Source organism: Aspergillus vadensis (assembly GCF_003184925.1).
Source record: "Aspergillus vadensis CBS 113365 unplaced genomic scaffold BO88scaffold_2, whole genome shotgun sequence".
NCBI lineage: Eukaryota > Fungi > Ascomycota > Eurotiomycetes > Eurotiales > Aspergillaceae > Aspergillus > Aspergillus vadensis.
In genome coordinates this window covers 1,568,575-1,588,937 of record NW_020292040.1, presented here as the reverse complement: position 1 = coordinate 1,588,937, position 20,363 = coordinate 1,568,575, and the positions used below count along the sequence as shown (strand labels likewise).

Here is a 20,363-nt window from a genome sequence, read left to right as displayed (position 1 = left end):
CGCGCTGGATATCCGCATGCTGTTTCGATCATGTGACCCCTGTGTGCCAGCTCTCTCAGCCAATATCCTGTCGTCTGATCAAACTGGGGCGTCTTCTGATGGTCCTGGCGAGATACCCGGAGGTGAAACCCCCCCAGTCGACTCGAATGACGGGATTAGGGATTGTCGCGGTGGGACGCTCTAAATCTTGTCAGACAGGTTCACTTGCTGCAAGCGCTCTGCCTGTGGCCCGCCGTCTACTCTGCAGTCGATAGAGAATGTGCTGGGAGTGTGAGAGGGGATGTATCACTTTCGTCCTTCCTTTCTCCAACTCTTTAATTTCTTTTTCTGCTCTCCTTTTTTTTCTTTTTCGAACTTTTTGCGCCTCATTTTATTTTTTGTGGTCATGATCCTTTAAAAACCTCCCGGCTGTCTGTTGTCACTCTTTGCTTATTCTCTCGTCGATTCCCTGTCCATATAATCAGGGTCAGTCCCTTCCTGCTCTCCTCTTCCTTCCTGAACCTTCGACCTGGCGCATCGTTGTTTGCCATACCCCTCTCGTACCTGGGCTGGTTTCCATGTTGGTGCGAGTGACCATAGCAGCCGACCACGCGGCTGCTTCGCTGTGCGAAAACCATGGAGAGACCTCGAAACATTGAAGACTTGGCAGACGAGTTGATCAGTGATATACTTTCGTACCTTTTGGGTTCAGACAATCTATCTCCCGAGCCCTCCCCGACAACTCCGCAAGGCTCATCTCGCGACTCCGACAATGGCACGGCTCATGCCTTCGGTGAAAAGTCCGAGTTGGATCGATTCAGACTCGTCTGCAGAAGATTCAAGCGCATCGGTACACCCCGGAAATTCACCAGTTTTGTACTCCGGTTTTCATCCGACGAATTCCGAAGATTGGAGGACCTTCTGAACATGCAGCTAGCCTGTCATGTCAGATATTTCACGTACATGGTGCGACCCTTCTACCAAGGAAGCGGTACCGTCTCTGCAGACCCGCCCGGGATGTTGCGCGCATGAAGCTGATGATCATATAGGTTGGTCCCACATCCTGGATGGGGTCGATGTAGATAACCTTCCCGTTTCGTCCATCCACCGGCGTCGGCTCGATGACCAAAAATACATACTCGATTCAAACCTTGATCTCCGTTTATTGCGACGGGCGATAGCAGCATTTTCTTCTCTACAACAAGTCAAACTCCTCCGGTTGCAAGATGGAGCAGACGAACAATTGCTAGACCACATACGCGAGCGCTCGTTGGGAAGAACAACGCGTCTGGACTGGGAACCCGCCTGCACCAGAGCTGTCACCAGCCTGAGCATCTCGTTACTAGAGTCAAACTGTAATTCAGTGAGATTTGTCGGGCCGCAGATCAGCCCGGAAGCAACCGTGAGATTGCTGCAAGCTCCATCCACCAGCCTTTCCGCACTGGGCGCACGACTGGCGAGCTTGGATGTTACTTTCCACTCCGCAGCCAAGCTATCCACATACATGGAGACACTGTCCAACGTCTTCCATGACTTCTTTCTAGCTGCCAAAAATCTCACGACCATTCATTTAGGCTTCCCTACCAATGCGCCACTGGACCTCGCGTTAGAGCAAATCTTCCACCACGTCCAGTGGAAAAGACTCCGGACCCTCAGTATCCAAGGCTGGCGCCTCGGCTCGGAAGAAATCATCGCCTTCATCCGTCGGCACAGGCGCCAGCTTCGCAACGTCCGACTAGCCAACGTCTATCTCCGCCCCGGTGGACGATGGCGCGACGTTCTTAGCGTCTTGCATGACGAAATGGACCTCCTTGAACGCATAGACCTGCGTGGAATCGACTACACCAGCCATTTCGACGCCAATGCCAATGCACACCACCACGCTGACGCTGCCGGACCCGGTGCCGGCAGTTCTCAAACGCCGACACTTGCCATCGTCGTACAACCCACGCCCGACATGGCCCCGCACAAGGCCTTCCTCAACATGGACTACTCAAACAGTAGCTCACCAGGCAAAACCCGCCGCTCCTTTTCCGATGCCACGCTTGAACAACTGCGCGGACACACATCCGACGTATTAGGAGACAATGGAGAGAGCGTAAGCCATGACCAGAGGTTACTGTGGGAAGCATGGATTTTGTCCAGTCAACGAAGTAATGTCCACAGAAGGGTTTAATGTCATGTCTTCACGAATTTGTTCATTTTGCATATGTTAAGTTCAGTTGGTTCCTTTTTCTTGAAGCGATATGGAACGTTAGTCACACATTAGCCGTAAATCCGGTTCCTAAGCAAGTATGTATGCCGCGCTCGCTCGTATACTAGTTAACTAAGCAGTCTGAGTGAGCAGAAGACCTTAGTACAGAGTAGTATTATGATAGCGTTGTACTCGTAATAATACCACCTGAGTAAAACAAAACATAGTAAGCATTCAAAAAGAACACATACGACCAACAAATACAAACTTAGATCCCACGACCAAGTTTCATTATAGTAGGAATCAAGTGCACTGCGAAGATACTAGAGCAGGATATTACGAAAGCAAGGGGAAAGCATTATAATTAACGGGAGGCATACATAGAAAGAACAGATGTGAAATCTAAGTCAAAGATAGAGATAAAGAAAAAAAGAGAAAAGAAATCTATATATTGAGTAGATGATAGATAAATAGGTAGGTAGAAATCATCAACCCTCTTGCCTGCCCCCTCCCGCGGTAAAAAGGTACTATGTGGTTGTAGTAAGTGCGACTAGATAGTAAGATAGACAAGATGAATAGAAATGACATAGGATCCCAATGATCAATGCAATATAACACATCATCGTTCATCGTTCATCATTATTCTCCCTTTCCCTCTTCCCCTCTTTCTCCTTCCCCTCCCCGCGACTTAAACTGTACATGTATGTATGTATGTGGCTTTGAGATATCTACGCACCAGGCGGTGGAGCAGTAGCAGCAGTGGCAACATGATCCACTGCGCCAGCAGGTTTCGTGTTGCGTTCCCGCAGGCGACGACCTTCCATGAGACCGCGAAGGCCGCGCTTTTGAAGACCAATGACGCTGCTGAGGTCGCCGGTCCAGATCTCGCGTTCGGGACGGAGTTCTGCGTCGGTGTTGCGGCGGTGGTGGGACGGACGGGTGGGGTCGCCGCCCATTTCGGAGTCGGAGTGGTCGAAGCTGGTGTTGGTGGAGGCGGAGGTGGAAATACTGGCGTTGCTCATGGAGTCTTCGCGGTCGCGGTCAACGCCGGCGTTGCTGCGGTGCCGGCGGCTGAAGATATTGGTGTTGATACGGAGGGGGATGCCGCGCGAACCCATCACGCCGCTGGCGCTGCTGGCCACGGAGAGGGCGGAGGTGCCGTGTTCGGTGTCGGAAGAATCGGAGGTGAGGTGGCTTTGAGATGTAGTGGTTCCGGTACCGGAGGAGGATTCGTGGCCGGCGTGGGCGCCGTTCAGCGCTTCCAGGGTGCCGCCGGGGCCACTTGTGAAGCCGGTGCCTCGGCCACCGCCGGCGGCCATTGCGGCGGCGTTGAAGACGGCTGCGGCGTTTCTTCCGTCGAGAACTTGGTGGAGGCGCTCGACGGTGGCTTCGAGGAGACCGTCGACTTGGTAGGGGCGGGCGAGTTGGAGGAGGGAGCAGAGGATTTGCGGAGTACAGAGGGGTGAGCCGGCGGGGGGAAGAGACGAGGTGTAGAAATAGTAGACGAGGACTTGAAGAGTGAGGACGGTATGGGGGAGGTAAAGCACACGAGGACGAGAGGTAGGGGAAAGGCTATGCGCAGAGGGTATCTCAAGGTTCGCTAACAAGGACTTTGAGGTGACTGAGCGGTTGCTGACAAGAGTGCTGGAATTGGAATAATTGCTATTTTGCCCCAGCGACGGGGTGATCGTGATGCTCGAGTTGCGACTGGGATACATGGCAACCGCTGGACGTAATGTGGCAGTCTCGGCGATCCCGCTATCACAGGACTCGCGCAATAGCTGGATAAAGTAAGGGCCCCATCTGCGAGTCAGGATGCGAGAGTTCACTGGGATGCGCTCGCCTCCAACTGCCTGCAGTTCCATATCGGCCATTTCAGGCAGAGACTGGGCGAGTCTGCCTAGTTCGTCAGACGCGGAGGTAAATGGCCGTCCGCCCGAGGTTAATTTGGTCAATTTGTGCTGCATTGATGCAGGGACTGCCGGGGCGCTGTACGAGATGTATCCCGATGTGGGCGTGGTCCGGCACGCATTGTTATAGAGCCCAAACGCCTCCAGCTCGACCATACACACGTGAGAGAAGTTGATGCGACGATGGTTGTAGTCCTCGACCAAGCTGCGCTTCCGGTGACCCAGAATAACGAAGGTGTTCCTTCTCGGCCACAGAATTCCCCGGTTCCAGCTGCCATGTCCGAACACAGACCCGCCAGCATCAATGCGACCCCAGGTGAGAGTTCTCAGGTCGAGAGCCCAGAGCGCGTATTCTTGCTTCGACGAAGTCAGATAGGTTCCGCTCACGACGAAATGGCCGTTGATGACACCTCCATTGGGGAACCTCAAGCCAGGAGGCGAGGCCTGGCTCTGCATGGGCTTCTCGATCAGGCGACCATCTGGGAGGCGCACCTGAAGCTCCAGCTTCACATCCAGGAAGTTGTAGTTAGAATAGACCAACATCGGACAGCCCTCGACCTGCGACTCTTCTAATGGCTCCTGCGCCTCCCCATCGTCTGCGGCAGACCCGATGTCGGAAACATTCATGCCTACCAAGGGAGCAACCACACTCCGATAGGCACCGCAGCTTCGCCCCAGGTGAGTGGTACTGGTCCACTTCAGGCTACGTAGGTTAAACACGCTAATCTGTTCGATATAGTGGTTGGAGCTATCTTGCCCTCCTACAACCACCATTTCCGCCCCTCCAAATCCGTCGATATCCACCCCGATCGATCCCTGGTGCGGATTTGACGACGCAGGGTTGTGGTGAATTGCAGAAAGTGGAGCAGTGGCGGAGGTGAAATGGGCGCTCGAAGGCAAAATGGTCGCGCAGTGTGCATAACGTCCCTGAGGCGAGTCTGTGGCAGGAACACGGGTCCACGTCCGAGATGGTACATCGAAAATGTGAATATCAGACATGACCACCACTTCTGGCTGTGCTTCCTGTCCACCTGAGCCATTACTGGCGGGCTCCTTTGACACGTTCAGTGCAGGCGACATGCCGCCATAGCACACCAACTTATGATCACCCAGAGCGCAGACACTGTGGAAGTACCGCGGACGGGGAATGTCGCCGGTAGTCTCGATCTTCGTCCAGTGACGCCGGATCAAGTCCAGCTCGTATATGTCCGACGTCAATTGCGGGCGACTTTTAGACAGGACACGACCACCGAACACGTAAAGCTTATCGCCCAGGATAGTCGTGGTGGCCCCGACCAACGGGTGCGGTTCCCTGCCGGTTGTTCGGCGCACATTGCACACCAAACCCGACAGGTTGATGGGACCTGAATTAGACGGTGGCGCTTGATGTCCAGGCTGAGCGCCTGACGCAGAGGAATCATCCCTCCCCGCATCCATGAAGCCCAAGCTCGACTGGCTTCTGGACATCATCTTGGCGGTATATGAATCCTCCACCTAAACAATTCCACAGAAACCAACTATCGTCCTTCCAATCGTGCACCCAAGCGAGCTCTCATATAACCAACTGTGTCCGGGTATCCAAAAATCCAAAGAGATGTCTTCCAAAATCACGACAGTTTCCAATCCTCAAATGACTTATCTCTGATATGGCGCTAGAGAGATCTCGATTCGACAAGGTATCATCCCACCCAGATATCACGACTAGGCACGGATTTGGACAAGTGAGGCCGCACGGGCACGATAGGAGAGCGAAACGAAAGGGTTTGGGGCGATCTTCGAGGTCTAAATCGGACCGGGGTAGTGCGACCAGATCAGGGGCGGGCGGAAAAGGCGAAATCCGTCAGAGGCACTCGCTGGCTTTCCCCGCCGCTGCCGCAACCTGGACGAGGGGAAGAGGCAAGGAGGTGGGACCAAGAGGCTCTTGACTCGAAGGATGAGTTGCTGCAAGGGATGAACCACCGACCACGTCACTGAAGAAGCCCGATCGAGGAAACACGGTTGAGGGAAAGGAGAAAGACGGGGGTGGTGGAAGTGAAGTGCGGGTTCAAGGCGGTCTCGCTACCTTGTCACTAGTTTGGCGGTTACCCGTTAAACGGTCCAGGCACTACTGGGTCAGATCACGGTGGAGAACAGTGTCTCAAAGGGAGAGGGTAAGAGGGTTTGCAGAATATGCAACCCAACCCTGGGAAAGTCAATTCCTCTGACAGGTCAAACTCAAAGTGTAAAGGGAGGGGAGGGGAGGGGGGCGAGCCTGTTTCAGAATCGAGGCATCAGCAACTTTTGAGGAAAGAACGATGATGTCAAACCAGAACGGGAAGTTCCTCTCACCAATTCTAATTGTTATTTATAGCACACTTGGAGGTTCGTCAGGGTAGCACCGCCAGCATTCAAATACTTGTTGCACTTCTTCTGGCCAGGTAGTCAAAACTCAAGTATACAAGATTTGTATCTCGGACTTAAATATCCTGTATCTGGCAGGCAAAAGTTTTCGCCGACCCAGGACACGACGACGCACCTCATTTTGAAGTACAGTCTTACGGTCCCTGTGATCGATCCAGAGCCTCGGCCCCATGACAGTGTGAACATTGACCAGAAAAATTGGTAAAACAACTAGTTGGTGGGTTGGGAGGAAGAGGAGTAAGCACGAAAATCTGACAGTCCGAAACCTGCATGCCATTGTGTATGAAACCAAAAATTGTTCTGAGGCTCAGCGACTGTCGATTGATTGATCATCGTACACAGTCAGATAACTCATATTTGCTCGTTGTATGCTCACTTCCTATCTAGCAGTAAATTTTCCCTATTATGCATTCTCGGGGTGTTTACGGGTTTTTATTCGAGGCATGGCACCGGCAACGCATTCTGCCCTTCTGCTGGCCTTTCAGCCGTTCGCGACCAGGATCATCATGCAGGACGGAACTCCAGCTCCATATCGCCACTCGAACGGGGCCAGACTACTGTTGATCATGCTACCAGTCGCTGTGGGTGGGCAGCGACAGGATCCTCTAAGGTGCGCCATGCAGGAACCAAAGCACCGTGGACACGGTTCCTGCGTGGAAACTCCCAACATACAGGAGCATTATTCAATACAGTCATTTATAATAGCCAAGGCGAACCCTGCCCGTCTTGGGGTTATAATTTGAAGATCGTTAATCGATTTGTTTGTCATGAGGTATCAAACTATTACACATCATAGCCATAACTTTCATACCGCGTTCCCTCTACCAACCCCGTCACAACATGTTTTAGTTATCATGATCGGTACGCCACCCATCTGTGTGAGATTTGAGTTGACGAGGATCGGCGGGACATTGTCATAATCTGCCTTGATTTACTCCTTCTTGAGGGAGGTGAAGCGAAGGTAACTAGTCCATCGTGTTAGCGACCGTAATATCTCTTGAAGCGGGTGTAGTGGACAACTTACGGCTTGACAATGCGGATGTCACCGAACTTCTTCTGAGCGTCCTCAGTGGAAACGGGAGGGGGGATGACAACGTCGTCACCAGGGAGCCAGTTGATGGGGCAGGTGACACCGTGCTTGTCAGTGGTCTGCAGAGCGTCGACAACACGAAGGACCTCAGCGGTGTTACGACCAGTGGAAGCGGGGTAGGACATGATCAGACGGATCTTCTTGCTGGGGTCGATGATGAAGACGGAACGGATGGTGAGAGCCATGCCTGGGATATGTTAGCAGCGTCCTCACGGCGTCACTCTAGGAGTATGAATGGCTCACCCTTGGCGTCAACGTTGGTGGTGTCCTGGTAGTCGACCATGTCGTACAGGTAGGCAACCTTGCGCTCGGGGTCGGAGATGATGGGGAACTTGAGGTTCGAGCCGTTGACCTCATCGATATCCTTGATCCAGGCGTGGTGGGACTCGGTGCCGTTGGCGCTCAGACCGATGAGCTTGACGCCACGAGCAGTGAACTCGGGCTCGAGCTTGGCGAAAGCACCGAGCTCAGTGGTGCAAATGGGAGTGAAGTCATCCTATACCAATTGCAAAATTGTCAGCCCACCTGTATCCTTGCTTTGTCTTGGTTGTGTCCATGACACTTCTGGGAAAGGACTAACGGGGTGAGAGAACAGGATAGCCCAGCTATCGCCAATGAAGTCGTGGAAAGAGATAGGGCCGTTGGAGGAGTCGGCCTCGAAGTTGGGGGCAACGGAGCCGAGACGGAGACTGAGAAAATAGCATGTCAGCATTGGGCCGATTGAGGGGATACAATCACATCTTGTTGGATAGCACTTACGGAGCACGTTCCTGAGCCATTGTGAAAGTGAGGGGAGGTGTAGAGGGTGGGTATGAACTTTTTGATTAGATAGGTATGGAAAGAAAGATGAGTAGGAAGTAGGAGAAGATGAATGCAACGGAGGAAGTTGGAAGTACTAAATATACCCCCGATGAGGCCCGAGGTCGGGGAACCAGGAGACGAGGAGCCCGTGAATGGAACGGGGATGGAGCTACGAGGCAGAGGGGGGACACCATCCACATTGAACCAGAACCACAGCTTGGATGCCCCTCCAACGAATGACAGCCGCTGGGAGGGCGATCTTGATCACGCAATCTGCCACCGCCCATGAGGCAGAACAGCTCTGATTGGACCCGCATGAGCTCATTCCAGGTGGGATGTTTAGCGTCATCCGCATTGGGAAATGCCCCTCCCCCGTCCGGGATGATTCAACCAGAATCCCATGGCGAGATTGGATTCCCCAAGGCACGAACCATCGACCTTAACTCATGTACCGCCCTCTAGTTCCGGCATTGTTCCTAAACTATAGTCGGAGGGGAAGAACCGTGCGAGGCCAGTCCTCTTGTTCATTCTCCTTCTCTGTTCTTCTATAGATAGTTCCTGTTACTATTGCTATCTCTATCATCATGCAGAATTAATTACTACCACATACTGGCTGCTGCGTGCCCAACTTTGTTCGTTCGTCTCTGCCGCTTTCTAGCGTTACAACTCTCTTCTCACCCGAGACCTGTCGGCCGACTACCTTGCAAGAACATGGCTCGGCCGACAATCGTGTTCGCTTGGGGCCAATGGTGATGTTGAATGATGGCGCAATTGTGCGCGTCGTCTTACCCATCTTCCTGGCGACTACTTGATCTGCTACTGTCTACACACTACTATTACAGTAAGTGATGCCCGAGCCATGGTGGGCATCAGGAGAAACATTTGCAGACAAGACTTTTGCCCATAAGGCCGCATACATAATTGCTCAAATCACCCGGAACAGTTTGTATGGGAGCTTACCAAGATCGTATTACATGCACTCACCGTTTTGGCGACCGGAACCCAGGTATCCAACTTATTACCGACCCCGAAGCGAGTAAGGAAACAATGTCAATCAATCGTCTAACGCTATCACGGAATATGGAATTAGGAGTGGCCGTTATCTGATTCTTGAATTTTCATTCAAACGAGAGAAAGACTTCCCATGGCTTGGATGTGGAGGACCCGCCTCCCTACAGTCATTGCCGAAATGGCATACTCACCATGTACACTAGGTATCTGTTTGGAGGCATTTGCGACCAACTCTGCAGGGCTTGGTCATTGACAATGGCGCAATTTCCTACCGAACACCATCGATATTTCTCCTTCGATCAAAGTCATCATGTTCTCCTGTCAGGTACCAATTCGCTTACAATCTCCATATAACGGTCAACATATCCCGCAAGTCTGCCAAATATTTCACCTCTCTCGAATAATGTCGATGGCTCTCTCCACCCATATATGAACTTTTGATCCTGATATTTTCTACAAAGAGATTGAGCAGCAATATTTGGCCGAATGGTGACTCTGCGCAACGCTCAATCTGCTTAAAGTGTGCCCTCCGCATTGAAGGATGCTTCTGGAGCTTGCTGGATAGATCACGCCAACTCTAATTTTGAGAAGGTGAGGGGTGTCCGATGACAGGAGAAAAGTTTCTCTGGAATAACAACGAACCGATTTTGTTTCATCTTCGAAATATGGGATATACTTTCCGCCTTCCGATCGAAGCAACATAAGACAGATACCTGCTTCAAGTTCTTCTGGAACGAGAGTTTAGAGGCATGGAGTGGACAGAGTACACTATGGACGAACCAGTCAAGTAGAAGATAAATTCTCCTTGAATTATCTTGTTGGCCAGCTCATCGCATTGACAGAACATTGATGGAGAGCTAAAATGCAGATAGGAGAAGTTACTTCTCAGCAATCCAGGACCTTGACCTATGACTATGAGAGTCTCCCTAAACACTGTGGCCAATCAAGGCGTTGAAAGGGCATATTAGATGGCTTCAGCCTAGCGGAGGCTATATGTTTGGGCACTAGCGAATCATTATTGAGATAGTGCCTAATAGTTGGTGGTGTAGCTGGTAGTACAGCTTGAAAGTTAATCAAAATCATGGTCATGAGTGGTCTACACAATACAGTGATATTGACGGCACGAGCTTGCCTGTAGTCGGGTGCATCGTTCCAACTGGCAGAGTAGCGCAATTCCACTAAATCATGACAGGGGTATATGCTGCGTGCTGTTTTATTCTCCCGCCTGTTCCTGCGCCTACGGAGTAAATAATAATTAGTTATAGTTTTGCTCGGTGAGGGTACCTGAATCTCCGGGATCATAGCCACGTGACCCCAGCGGAGCGCCTAAGGGGGCTCCACCGCGCGTCCCGAGAAGCTCGACCCGTCCACTCGTCCGCAACCAGAGCTTCACCCATCGCGGTCCTGTTATGATTCTTGCCCAGTGCGTGCCTAGAACCGCGTCCTGTCGTGTCTAATCGTTCCCTTTGACTGGCGGAACAGACAGCTGGTCCGTACCTTGGTTAGTCTCCGTTGCTAACCTTTGCAAATACCCATTTCCTCATCGGGACCTTCATAAGCTTTCCTATACTGGATTGACTGACTGGCTGGCTTGCACACTTCTAGGCGCGTCTGGATCCTCGTGTGCCAACTCCCCCAGCGCTTCCCCGCTGGCTGGCTCCTGACTGGCTGATCTCCTTGTTGTCTTCATCTGCTCTTGTCCTTTTCTGACCCTCCATTCGATCTTTGTTCCGTCTCTCTCTTCCCTTCGCCCCCCTCCAAAAACTCCCGTGGATCTTATCGCGCAGATAAACCTCCCCCCCCCATCAACCTACCAACCAAACATGGCACCCCAAAGGAAACGCAAGTCGGAGAGCGCGTCAATCGCCGAGGAAGCCGAGTCCCCTGCTGCGAAGAGAGTGGTAAGCCTTTGCCTATCTACAAGTTCATCAATAGTACCCACGAGGTAGCGCGTCCTTCTACCAGACCAGTCGGCCCGTCCAATACGCGATCGCCGCCCACTGGCTAATCACGGTGTCTTTCGCTCCCCTTCCCCAATGATTGGAAGCGTCGATGTTACATCCAAAATGCACGAACAAACCATTATGATTTTCACAGTTTCACGTTCAGGCAAAACTAATCATTCTTCGTTTCTCACATAGGCCGCGCCCGACACACCGGCTACCGGCGAAAAGAGAAAGAGGGGTCGTCCCAGGAAATATCCTGAGGGTAGTACTCCCAAGCGCCCTGACGGCCCCAAAAGAGGCCGTGGCCGTCCTCGTAAAGATCCGAATGCCCGTCAGTGCCCTCCTTGCGTCCCATATCTTCTCTGATGCTTTTACGGACAACCTCCATACCGTTTCTTTAGTCATTCCATTCTCTTATAGAAATGCGTTCGGTATAAACTTTCCTACAGAATTTGCTGACATATACTAGCTACCCCCTCAAAGTCTACAACCCCCAAGCAAGGCAAACGGGGCAGGCCAAGGAAGAACCCGGTCGAGAATGGAACCGAACCTACCTCATCAACAACGAAAACAGAGACGGTCGATACCACACCCTTCGAAGGGCGCTCATATTGGTTGATGAAGGCCGAGCCGGATTCGCGACTGGAGAAAGGTGTTGATGTAAAGTTCTCCATTGATGACTTGGCTGCCCGTAAGGAGCCGGAGCCATGGGACGGTACGTATCCATCATAGGGCCTTGAACGATTGATTTGTCTGCTGATCATCCAGTAGGTGTGCGTAACCCTGTTGGTAAGTGAGGCCATTGGCGGTGGCAAGCTAGCCTTATGGCTCACAATCAAAACAGCACAAAAACATATCCGCGACATGAAGAAGGGTGATCTCGCCTTCTTCTACCACTCCAACTGCAAGGTCCCAGGAATTGTGGGTATTATGGAGATTGTCAAGGAACATTCACCGGATGGTTAGTCTTTACACATTAGCCCTTGCTAGACAAAACAGAGTCAGCTAACACGGCGTTCGCATTCAGAGTCGGCATTCGATCCCGCCCACCCATACTATGACGAGAAGTCGAACCGAGACGATCCCAAGTGGCAGGTTGTCCACGTTGAGTTCCGGCGCAAGTTCAACAAAATGATTACGTTGACCGATCTCAAATCATATGCACAGACCGTACGGGCTCTTGAAAACCTGCAGGTGCTGAAGCAGTCCCGGCTGAGTGTGACGCCAGTAAGCGTCACAGAATGGGCATATATCATGGGGGTAGCGGAGGAAAACGAGGCCAAGGCAAACGCCGAAGCTTCCAAAGATGACAGTGCCGAGGACGAGGAGCCTGAATCAAGCGAGTAAAGGATAAAGGGGTTTCATTTTCTTGTCGGGCTTTTGGGATGATCAACTTACTCTTGTGGGAATTCGACACGCGCATTTATTTTATGTACAATCAAGGAATTTTCTTTTCTTTCGGTGCAGCTGATGGTGCGGTCGATTCACGTAGCAGGCGGGTTATACCCGACAGCTTTTGGGATGGCTGCATGGCCCTGACTGGCGATGCTTTCTATATATGTTGCCACTAGTTGACGCATTATAGGCCTTGTAGACTAGCAGATCCCCTAAGGAGAACCGCCGATACCTAGGCCAAGTGAAGGACATTGGTGGCTGTTGCGACGATAAGTTTGTGATTCTTAACGAATCTCAGTTCTGCGACAGATCGAAAATCTACCACAGGTGGCGGCAGAACCCCCTCTTAGATGCTTCCGAGGATGAGCGAAGACTGCAATCAATAGTGGAGTATTCGGAGAAAAGTGAGGGGTTGTGGCGAGATCTTAGAGGGAGCGATCATAATGGAAGATCTGGAAGAATCATGATTGGAGATGGAGAATATGCAAACTGCATGCACACGAGGAGGGGGGAGAGCAGGTGGTCCAGCTGGGTGAGGGAAAGAAGTGCGGAGGAGCTGCAGAATCAAGCTTATCCAGCTGAGATGATTAGTTTATTGCGCCGGTGGAGATGCTGACCCAGAGATTGGGACACCGGCGAAAGGATGGCATCGAGAAGAGTAAGTGTATGCGAAGAGGGGCTGCCCGAGGCACCGCCGCCTCTCCCATTCGCTCTTCCATCCTTCGCTGGCGGGGATGCTTCATCCGGCTTCCCTTCAACCACTAATCAACTAAGCACTAATCACCCTCAACCCTCTCTCTCCCTTCAGCTTCGTCCATACATAAAATCTCCCCCTCGATGCCCTTCTCCTCTTTCCCCGCTCCCTTTCGCTGTCTTTCCTTCTCCTCTCTGCGGCTGCGTGGTGTCCCTTCTTCTCGTCTGCCAGTCGTTGCCTTCTCCCCTCATCGCCATCACTTCCATAGCTCTTCCATCACCATGAGCGATCTGTCCGTACAATTGACAGCCCCGAATGGGCGTACATACGCTCAGCCGGTTGGTCTGTTCATTAACAACGATTTTGTCGCTTCTAAGTCTGGGGAGAAGTTCGCTACCATCAACCCTTCGTACGTGAATCCCCTCCGAGTATCTGTCATGGATCTGCTGCTGACCAGAGCTAGAAATGAGGCGGAAATCACCTCTGTCTATGCTGCGGGTGAAGAAGATGTGGACATTGCTGTGAAGGCTGCCCGTAAAGCCCTCAACCACCCCTCATGGAAGTTGTTGCCTCCGACTGAACGAGGCACCCTGATGCTGAAGTTGGCCGACCTGGTCGAGCAGCACAAGGAGACGCTGGCCACTATTGAGACGTGGGACAATGGTAAAGAGCTTCACATTGTTCCCAAAAACTGTCATCATATACTGACTCCCTTCAGGAAAGCCATACTCCGTTTCGCTGAACGATGACCTGGGAGAGGTTGTCGGCTGCCTCCGGTACTATGCTGGATACGCTGACAAGGTCCATGGTCAGACGATCAGCACCACTCCGGCTAAGTTTGCCTATACTCTTCGTCAGCCAATTGGTGTCGTGGGCCAGATCATCCCCTGGAACTTCCCTCTCTCTATGGCTGCCTGGAAGTTGGGTCCTGCCTTGGCCTGTGGAAACACCGTGGTTCTGAAGCCGGCTGAGCAGACTCCGCTCAGTGTCCTCTATCTTGCCAACCTCATCAAGGAGGCCGGCTTCCCGCCAGGTGTCGTCAACATTCTGAACGGATTTGGACGCGTAGCCGGAAGTGCGCTCGTGACCCACCCCGAGGTGGACAAGGTTGCCTTCACTGGTTCGACGTTGACTGGTCGCGAAGTTATGAAGTTGGCTGCAGGCACCCTGAAGAACATTACGCTCGAGACAGGTGGCAAGTCACCCCTGGTTGTCTTCAGCGATGCCGATCTTGACCAGGCCGCCAAGTGGGCGCATGCGGGCATCATGTACAACCAAGGACAGGTTTGCACTGCCACCTCTCGTATCCTGGTGCACGAGTCCGTCTATGACAAGTTCGTGGCCCTCTTCAAGGAAGCCGTGGCCAACACCAGCAAGGTGGGCGACCCCTTTGCCGACGACACCTTCCAGGGTCCCCAGGTCACCAAGGCCCAGTACGACCGCGTGCTCTCTTATATCGAAGCTGGCAAGTCCGAAGGAGCGACACTGGTTGCCGGTGGTGAACCCTTCAAGAATGTCGGTGACGGCAAGGGTTTCTTTATTGCGCCCACCATCTTCACCGACGTCAAGGACAACATGCGTATCTACCGGGAGGAGGTTTTCGGACCATTTGTTGTGATCTCCAGCTTCTCGGAGGAGGACGAGGCTGTCAGACGGGCCAACGATACGACCTATGGACTGGGTGCTGCCCTGTTTACCAAGGACATTGAGCGTGCGCACCGGGTTGCGTCGGAGATCGAAGCGGGCATGGTCTGGATCAACAGCAGCAACGACAGCGATATCCGGGTGCCTTTCGGTGGTGTGAAGCAGAGTGGAATTGGGCGCGAACTTGGCGAGGCCGGTCTGGAGGCCTACTCACAGGTCAAAGCGGTCCATGTCAACCTGGGAACGAAGCTGTAGGCGAGCACAATATGTGCAAATGATGTCGAATGAATTGCAACCGTGATTTGTGGGACAAGCCTGGTAGGACGAACACATACACATGCATCCGATGGACCGTTGTGTTGATGGCGCTGCATGAAGGGAAAGAGAGATGCTATGTGGCTCTGCGACATTGGTTGCATGTCGTGTACCCGATGACTGACATAAAGTTGGTGTGTTGTTGCCAACTTGACTATACCCTGACTGACGATGAAAAAAAAAAAATTGTATTATAATTCAGCCATGTCAACTGGCAGACGGGCTGTGAGTCTGAGCCTGAGTGATCTTTCACATTCCACCGTAAGCCGTGATGTAGCACCCAACCCGCCACAAACAAACCCTTTTAGCCTAAAGACAAGCCCAAATGTTACACCTCCAGATACCAGATCTCACAGCATATATACCTAGGACAAGTTAGTACTCGCTTACCTGTCTCCACACGATACCCACACCCACATCAACTCAACATCAACATGCACGTCCATTTATCTGCATATCAATAAACACCATGCACATCACCTAACAAAACGCAAGCACCTACCAAACCCAACCATTTCAATCTCACTCACTCACTCACTCACTCAATCAATCAGAAAACCAAGACAAACAAAAAAGACCACCCAAGTGCCCCAACAGTCACGATTTAAATCCGGTTTCAGACCCATACATACATACTTTGCAATCAATCAATCAATCAAATCCAACAATTTAAGTTACTTTCCCCCGCGCCAAGCCCAAACAACTCTAAATGCAAAGCATGGGTACCTGATCTGACTTGACTTAATATATATTTATACTTCGCTTTCCTTTCCTTACTTACATGCTTACTTACTTACTACATGCTTCATGCTATCCAGATTTGAAATAGGAATCCCAGACCGATTGGACAAGAACCGGGCTTACTCACATGTATGTAGAAATCGTTTGCCCGCTTGCTTGAGAGTGAGTGAGTGAGTGTTGGTAGGGAAGTAAGGGGGTGTAGATTCTAGATGGATAGATGGGTGGTTTTTCTTGGCTGCTGAGAGTTTTTCTTACTTGCATATACTTTCTCTATTTTCTATGTAGGAGAGTTGGTACTGTAAGAGTGTGTGATTTGTAGTATGTATGTAGGTAGGTAGGTGGTATGTAAGTGACAACTCAGTGCTTCGTGCTTCGTGCTTCGTGCAGGGTGCATGTACATGTTACCATGTATATGTACATGTGGTGGTAGTCGTAGACAAGATCATAAATATTTTATCGTTACAACATAGTGAGTTTATAATGAAGGAATCAAGTTTTTGCGATGTGGAGAGTACTAGGAGTCAGAAGAGAAAGTGGGAGTGTACGTACATAATAAATGTGGTATGTGCGTTTTGTTTTTCATCTGCATGTCGGTAGATATACCCCCATCCCATCCCTTAACTTACTTGCATTGCAGGCGTGCAGGGTTAGTAACTATATTTCTTGGGGTTGATATTCTTCACTGTTCGTATTATTAATTAGAAGAAAATTACTAACTGCCTACATGTTACATAGGGTAGGTGGGTTATCTAGAGTAGGTAGTATCTATCTATATATATACATATATATTTTAATCCGCCATAGTACTCTTTCTAAATAAATAATAATATTAGTACTACTACAATATGATGTCTGTCTAGAAATGAATGTACATGCAATTATAGTATGTATCCTACTACACATCACGACTCCATCCGAAGTCATATATAAACCCGCGACTAACTACATCCGGAAACACAATCCTCGCTTCGAACTTCTCTATCTATCCACATCCTGCATTGCATACTGCACTTTCCATGACGCACAGGATCATATTCAAGACACTGCAGTCAAGCAAAGCAAACAGAAATGCAATCAAACAAACACCAAGTAGAATAAAAGTATAGAAGTCGAGAATATCTTCCGATGAGAGATTAAAAAAAATTGTAAGCGGGAGTATGCATGTATCATCTTACTTTTGGGTAGAATTATGCGGTTTGCTTTGGGATTACTTTCCTTTGAGTTTGTTTACTGCACTGTGCGTGTGTGCGTATTTGTGTGTTGCATCGAAGATACTTACTTACATACATACATACATACATACATATATGTAGGTAGGTAGGTATGTAGGTATGTATGTGTGTTTGCGTGGTTGATTGATTGATTGAATGTTTGTTTGTTGGGAGTTGAAGAAACGAGATTAACTATCACTCACTGCTTACTGGGCTTAGTTATTGCGGGTAGATACATGCTAAACATTAAGCAAACTGATAACTGCTTGATAATAAGATGCTAGGAGCCACTATTAGGTTTACATTAAGCCTCGGTAGGTCATAATTGTTGACAGATATATACCCACAAGCAACATGGATTATTCATAACCCAAGCAAGTATCATAGTGTAGTATCATCATATCAAGTTAATTAAACTCAAACAGATAACTACATCATGTTTGTTCAACCCACACATACTTTCATTACATACTACTTACTACCTCAGGATACTTACCAACTTAGTAAGTAGTACACTTCCCTCCCAGCAACTAACTACTCACTCCCACCGACACTAATGCCAACACACAGCAAGCACCATCCCCAACCTAATGCAAGAAATACCCAAAAAAGCCACATACATGAAGCCGATACCCAATGAGCATCAGCCAAGCGTCAAATATTTGTCGAATTCACGTGTCCGTGCATCGCCATTGGTAGGAAAGGGGGGGAGGGGAAGGGCAATGTGTAGGCTGGTTAGGTACCTACCAGGTTAACTAGTAGAGGAGATAGGCAGAAGGATGGACGGAGGATTTGGTTTTTGGCTGGCTGGCTGGCTGGGCTGGGGGGCTAGCTAGCTGCATTGCGAACGTAGAGCCATGTGTTGTGACTGTCGTGGCGGGTTGCGACTGGGACTGGAACTGGGGTCGGGGCTTACAGGAGTTACTTTACTCTTACTAGTAGGTGGTTAGCTAGGTTGGAGCATGCTGGGCATGGGTTTGCCGGAGTTGCTGGCTCCGGGGAGAAGGAAGAGTGAGTGTGAGAGAGAGGATGAGGGGGATTTGCTGGCTGATCAGGGTTGATCCTGTCTGTCTCCCCAGTCGCCACACATGACATGGGATTACTCAGACACTTGCGTATACAGTCTCTCTCCTACTCTTTGGTTGTTCCCCCTCTTTGTCAAGAGGATTGTGCTCGACATGGATTCTCCTACTTGATAGTGTCAACAACTTTCCTGCTGTGTAAGGGAAATACCATACTTACCGTAACCGAGACCCAAACATACCATACATACATACATACATACCATACCGCAGGGCCCCGTACCTGCACCCGCCATGTAAAGTTACATTGTCGTGCATGAAGAATCGATCATGTGAGGGCTGCCTAGGCCTCGCGCCGTGCGGCCCCATCGCTGCTCCTCGCCGCCTGCAATCGCACCGCGCGCGGAGAGAACTAAATCTGGACACACTTGCATACATAAGTACATCCATCTTCAATCTCAACATGCCATGCGGCATCACACCCCCTCCTTCCTCCTCTCATCCTTCCCCTCTCTTCAATGTGACCACTCACTTTACAACGGTCGGGGATATCCCCCTCTTCCCCCCAAAGCCCGCGCGCCGCCGGCTCTTTGCCCACAGCCCACTACCCACCTAAACCTATACCCACTGGCTAGAGTCTTCCAGCTACCGATATGACCGACATGACACGCCGCATCCAGTCTGCTGCCGTACACCGCATTTTTCGCGGACACATTGCTGGTTTGAGTGATCCACCGAACACTGGCTCGAAATATCGGTCGTGTTTGCCTCCTGCAGGTACTGTCTGCCCGCCCAACTGATGCATCACCGTTGAGCTGGTCGAATGCTTTCTTTCCCCCCGCTTGGCTACGCTGGATGACCTATTAAGGTTGTGTGGCCGACTCCGTTCGTTCGTATATCTGCACCGTCGATGGCCCAATGTTGGGCCGTCCGACCGTCAATCAATGCAGCGTCGCGGATTGTGGCCAACGCCCCCCATCAACCGACCGTGACTTTATCACCCTCTTTTACTTCTTTTGTACATGATTAGCACTATGACGACGATCACCCCAGATAGACGGAGATCAAGGTCACTTCCGTCGTTAAGTTGCCGGCGTGTAGTCTCGCTCATCAATAGCCATGTTGCTAGACCGCCTGGATGGGGGCAGTCACAAAGTCTCAGTCTGTGCTGCAACTCTCTCACTAGGTCAGCTAGAGTAACCCGGTCTAGCCAGCAAAAGCAACGTAAGTCTGCCAAACCATAGGCGAGGATCCTGCCTAGCGTTGGTGCAGTCCCGAAGGAATTGCAATCTAGGAATACTGTAGCTGCTCCTTTAGTATCCATCTCTCTCTGAATCGTTTTTTGCTTTTTTGGGTCTCCCTTTTTCTTTTGCTTTCTTTTTCTTACTTAATGCCTTTTTTCTCTTGGCACGACACACATTGTAGAATGTAACTAGTTGTGACCTTTGGACGAGGTAGGTATACTACCAGTAAGATCCAATTTTTAGGAATATTGGGTGGTCAGTGCAGGGGAGCTGTCGTTTGTAACGGCTGTAAGTCAGAAGGCTGGCCTCCAACTGGTAGGGAAATCTTCCACATCATTCCGAAAATTGGGACCCTGGGCGGATATGCCGTGTCTGCATCCAAGGAACGCTTTTAGATCCGGGACTCACATTGCTTGATCCTGCTCTGTCGCGCAGCTTGCTTTAAGCCCTAAACTAAACCGCTACTGGCTGTCGCCATATTTTCCAGACTGCCACAATGCTCCAGGGAGAGGTCCCCCCGGGTGCATTCCTATTTGTCCGTAACATCACCCCGTATGTGACTTTGCTCCACCGCGACCCTTGTCTGGAACAAATGAGGCGGAACACGGGAAGCCTGCCGCACCCTGTCACTGACAGCACCAAGGCTGGCTGGCGTCATGGTGAGACTCCATTCAATTAGCCCGATCAAACGCATTCGCCGGTGGGTACCTGGCTTCCTCTTCCTTCTCGTCTTTGCTTTTCCTGGGCATTCATTCGATAAGTTTTC

General features: G+C 50.8%; 5 protein-coding genes across 5 annotated transcripts; 3 read left to right on the top strand and 2 right to left on the bottom strand.

Moving 5' to 3' along the window:
- The first annotated feature begins 279 nt into the window (after nt 1–279).
- On the top strand, nt 280–2,298 carry BO88DRAFT_103757 (F-box domain protein). Its single transcript, XM_025701210.1, has 2 exons — nt 280–970; nt 1,029–2,298. Exons 1-2 carry the CDS (start codon nt 616–618, stop codon nt 2,153–2,155), a joined length of 1,482 nt encoding a protein of 493 aa, XP_025567503.1. The 5' UTR covers nt 280–615; the 3' UTR covers nt 2,156–2,298.
- Nucleotides 2,299–2,523: 225 nt separating this feature from the next.
- On the bottom strand, nt 2,524–5,990 carry BO88DRAFT_103647 (putative regulatory protein Ral2). The gene has a single exon (XM_025701208.1). It carries the CDS (start codon nt 5,551–5,553, stop codon nt 2,902–2,904), a length of 2,652 nt encoding a protein of 883 aa, XP_025567502.1. The 5' UTR covers nt 5,554–5,990; the 3' UTR covers nt 2,524–2,901.
- A 1,296-nt stretch (nt 5,991–7,286) lies between these two features.
- On the bottom strand, nt 7,287–8,397 carry BO88DRAFT_401314 (peroxiredoxin). The gene is made up of 5 exons (XM_025705811.1): nt 8,333–8,397; nt 8,154–8,262; nt 7,817–8,069; nt 7,508–7,760; nt 7,287–7,448 (listed from the first exon to the last, which is right to left on the bottom strand). The coding sequence occupies exons 1-5, from the start codon at nt 8,350–8,352 to the stop codon at nt 7,415–7,417; spliced, it is 669 nt and encodes a 222-aa protein (XP_025567501.1). The 5' UTR covers nt 8,353–8,397; the 3' UTR covers nt 7,287–7,414.
- Nucleotides 8,398–10,766: 2,369 nt separating this feature from the next.
- On the top strand, nt 10,767–12,774 carry BO88DRAFT_401312 (AT DNA binding protein). The gene is made up of 7 exons (XM_025705810.1): nt 10,767–10,886; nt 10,991–11,286; nt 11,527–11,662; nt 11,801–12,046; nt 12,103–12,120; nt 12,176–12,292; nt 12,359–12,774. The coding sequence occupies exons 2-7, from the start codon at nt 11,209–11,211 to the stop codon at nt 12,676–12,678; spliced, it is 915 nt and encodes a 304-aa protein (XP_025567500.1). The 5' UTR covers nt 10,767–10,886; nt 10,991–11,208; the 3' UTR covers nt 12,679–12,774.
- A 726-nt stretch (nt 12,775–13,500) lies between these two features.
- Nucleotides 13,501–15,615, top strand: BO88DRAFT_401309 (aldehyde dehydrogenase family protein). Its single transcript, XM_025705809.1, has 3 exons — nt 13,501–13,829; nt 13,884–14,083; nt 14,139–15,615. The coding sequence occupies exons 1-3, from the start codon at nt 13,564–13,566 to the stop codon at nt 15,317–15,319; spliced, it is 1,647 nt and encodes a 548-aa protein (XP_025567499.1). The 5' UTR covers nt 13,501–13,563; the 3' UTR covers nt 15,320–15,615.
- The last annotated feature ends 4,748 nt before the right edge of the window (nt 15,616–20,363 follow it).

What these genes read in the sequence shown, in the direction of transcription:
- BO88DRAFT_103757 (XM_025701210.1), top strand. Translation starts at nt 616, where the DNA reads ATGGAGAGACCTCGAAACATTGAAGACTTGGCAGACGAGTTGATCAGT. An exon ending in ACCCTTCTACCAAGGAAGCG is followed by an intron (nt 971 to 1,028) that starts GTACCGTCTCTG and finishes ATGATCATATAG; the next exon opens with GTTGGTCCCACATCCTGGAT.
- BO88DRAFT_103647 (XM_025701208.1), bottom strand. Translation starts at nt 5,553, where the DNA reads ATGATGTCCAGAAGCCAGTCGAGCTTGGGCTTCATGGATGCGGGGAGG.
- BO88DRAFT_401314 (XM_025705811.1), bottom strand. Translation starts at nt 8,352, where the DNA reads ATGGCTCAGGAACGTGCTCC. An exon ending in CACCAACGTTGACGCCAAGG is followed by an intron (nt 7,761 to 7,816) that starts GTGAGCCATTCA and finishes AACATATCCCAG; the next exon opens with GCATGGCTCTCACCATCCGT. An exon ending in GACATCCGCATTGTCAAGCC is followed by an intron (nt 7,449 to 7,507) that starts GTAAGTTGTCCA and finishes ACGATGGACTAG; the next exon opens with TTACCTTCGCTTCACCTCCC.
- BO88DRAFT_401312 (XM_025705810.1), top strand. Translation starts at nt 11,209, where the DNA reads ATGGCACCCCAAAGGAAACGCAAGTCGGAGAGCGCGTCAATCGCCGAG. An exon ending in CCCCTGCTGCGAAGAGAGTG is followed by an intron (nt 11,287 to 11,526) that starts GTAAGCCTTTGC and finishes TTTCTCACATAG; the next exon opens with GCCGCGCCCGACACACCGGC. An exon ending in CAAGGAACATTCACCGGATG is followed by an intron (nt 12,293 to 12,358) that starts GTTAGTCTTTAC and finishes GTTCGCATTCAG; the next exon opens with AGTCGGCATTCGATCCCGCC.
- BO88DRAFT_401309 (XM_025705809.1), top strand. Translation starts at nt 13,564, where the DNA reads ATGCCCTTCTCCTCTTTCCCCGCTCCCTTTCGCTGTCTTTCCTTCTCC. An exon ending in TTCGCTACCATCAACCCTTC is followed by an intron (nt 13,830 to 13,883) that starts GTACGTGAATCC and finishes GACCAGAGCTAG; the next exon opens with AAATGAGGCGGAAATCACCT. An exon ending in TATTGAGACGTGGGACAATG is followed by an intron (nt 14,084 to 14,138) that starts GTAAAGAGCTTC and finishes GACTCCCTTCAG; the next exon opens with GAAAGCCATACTCCGTTTCG.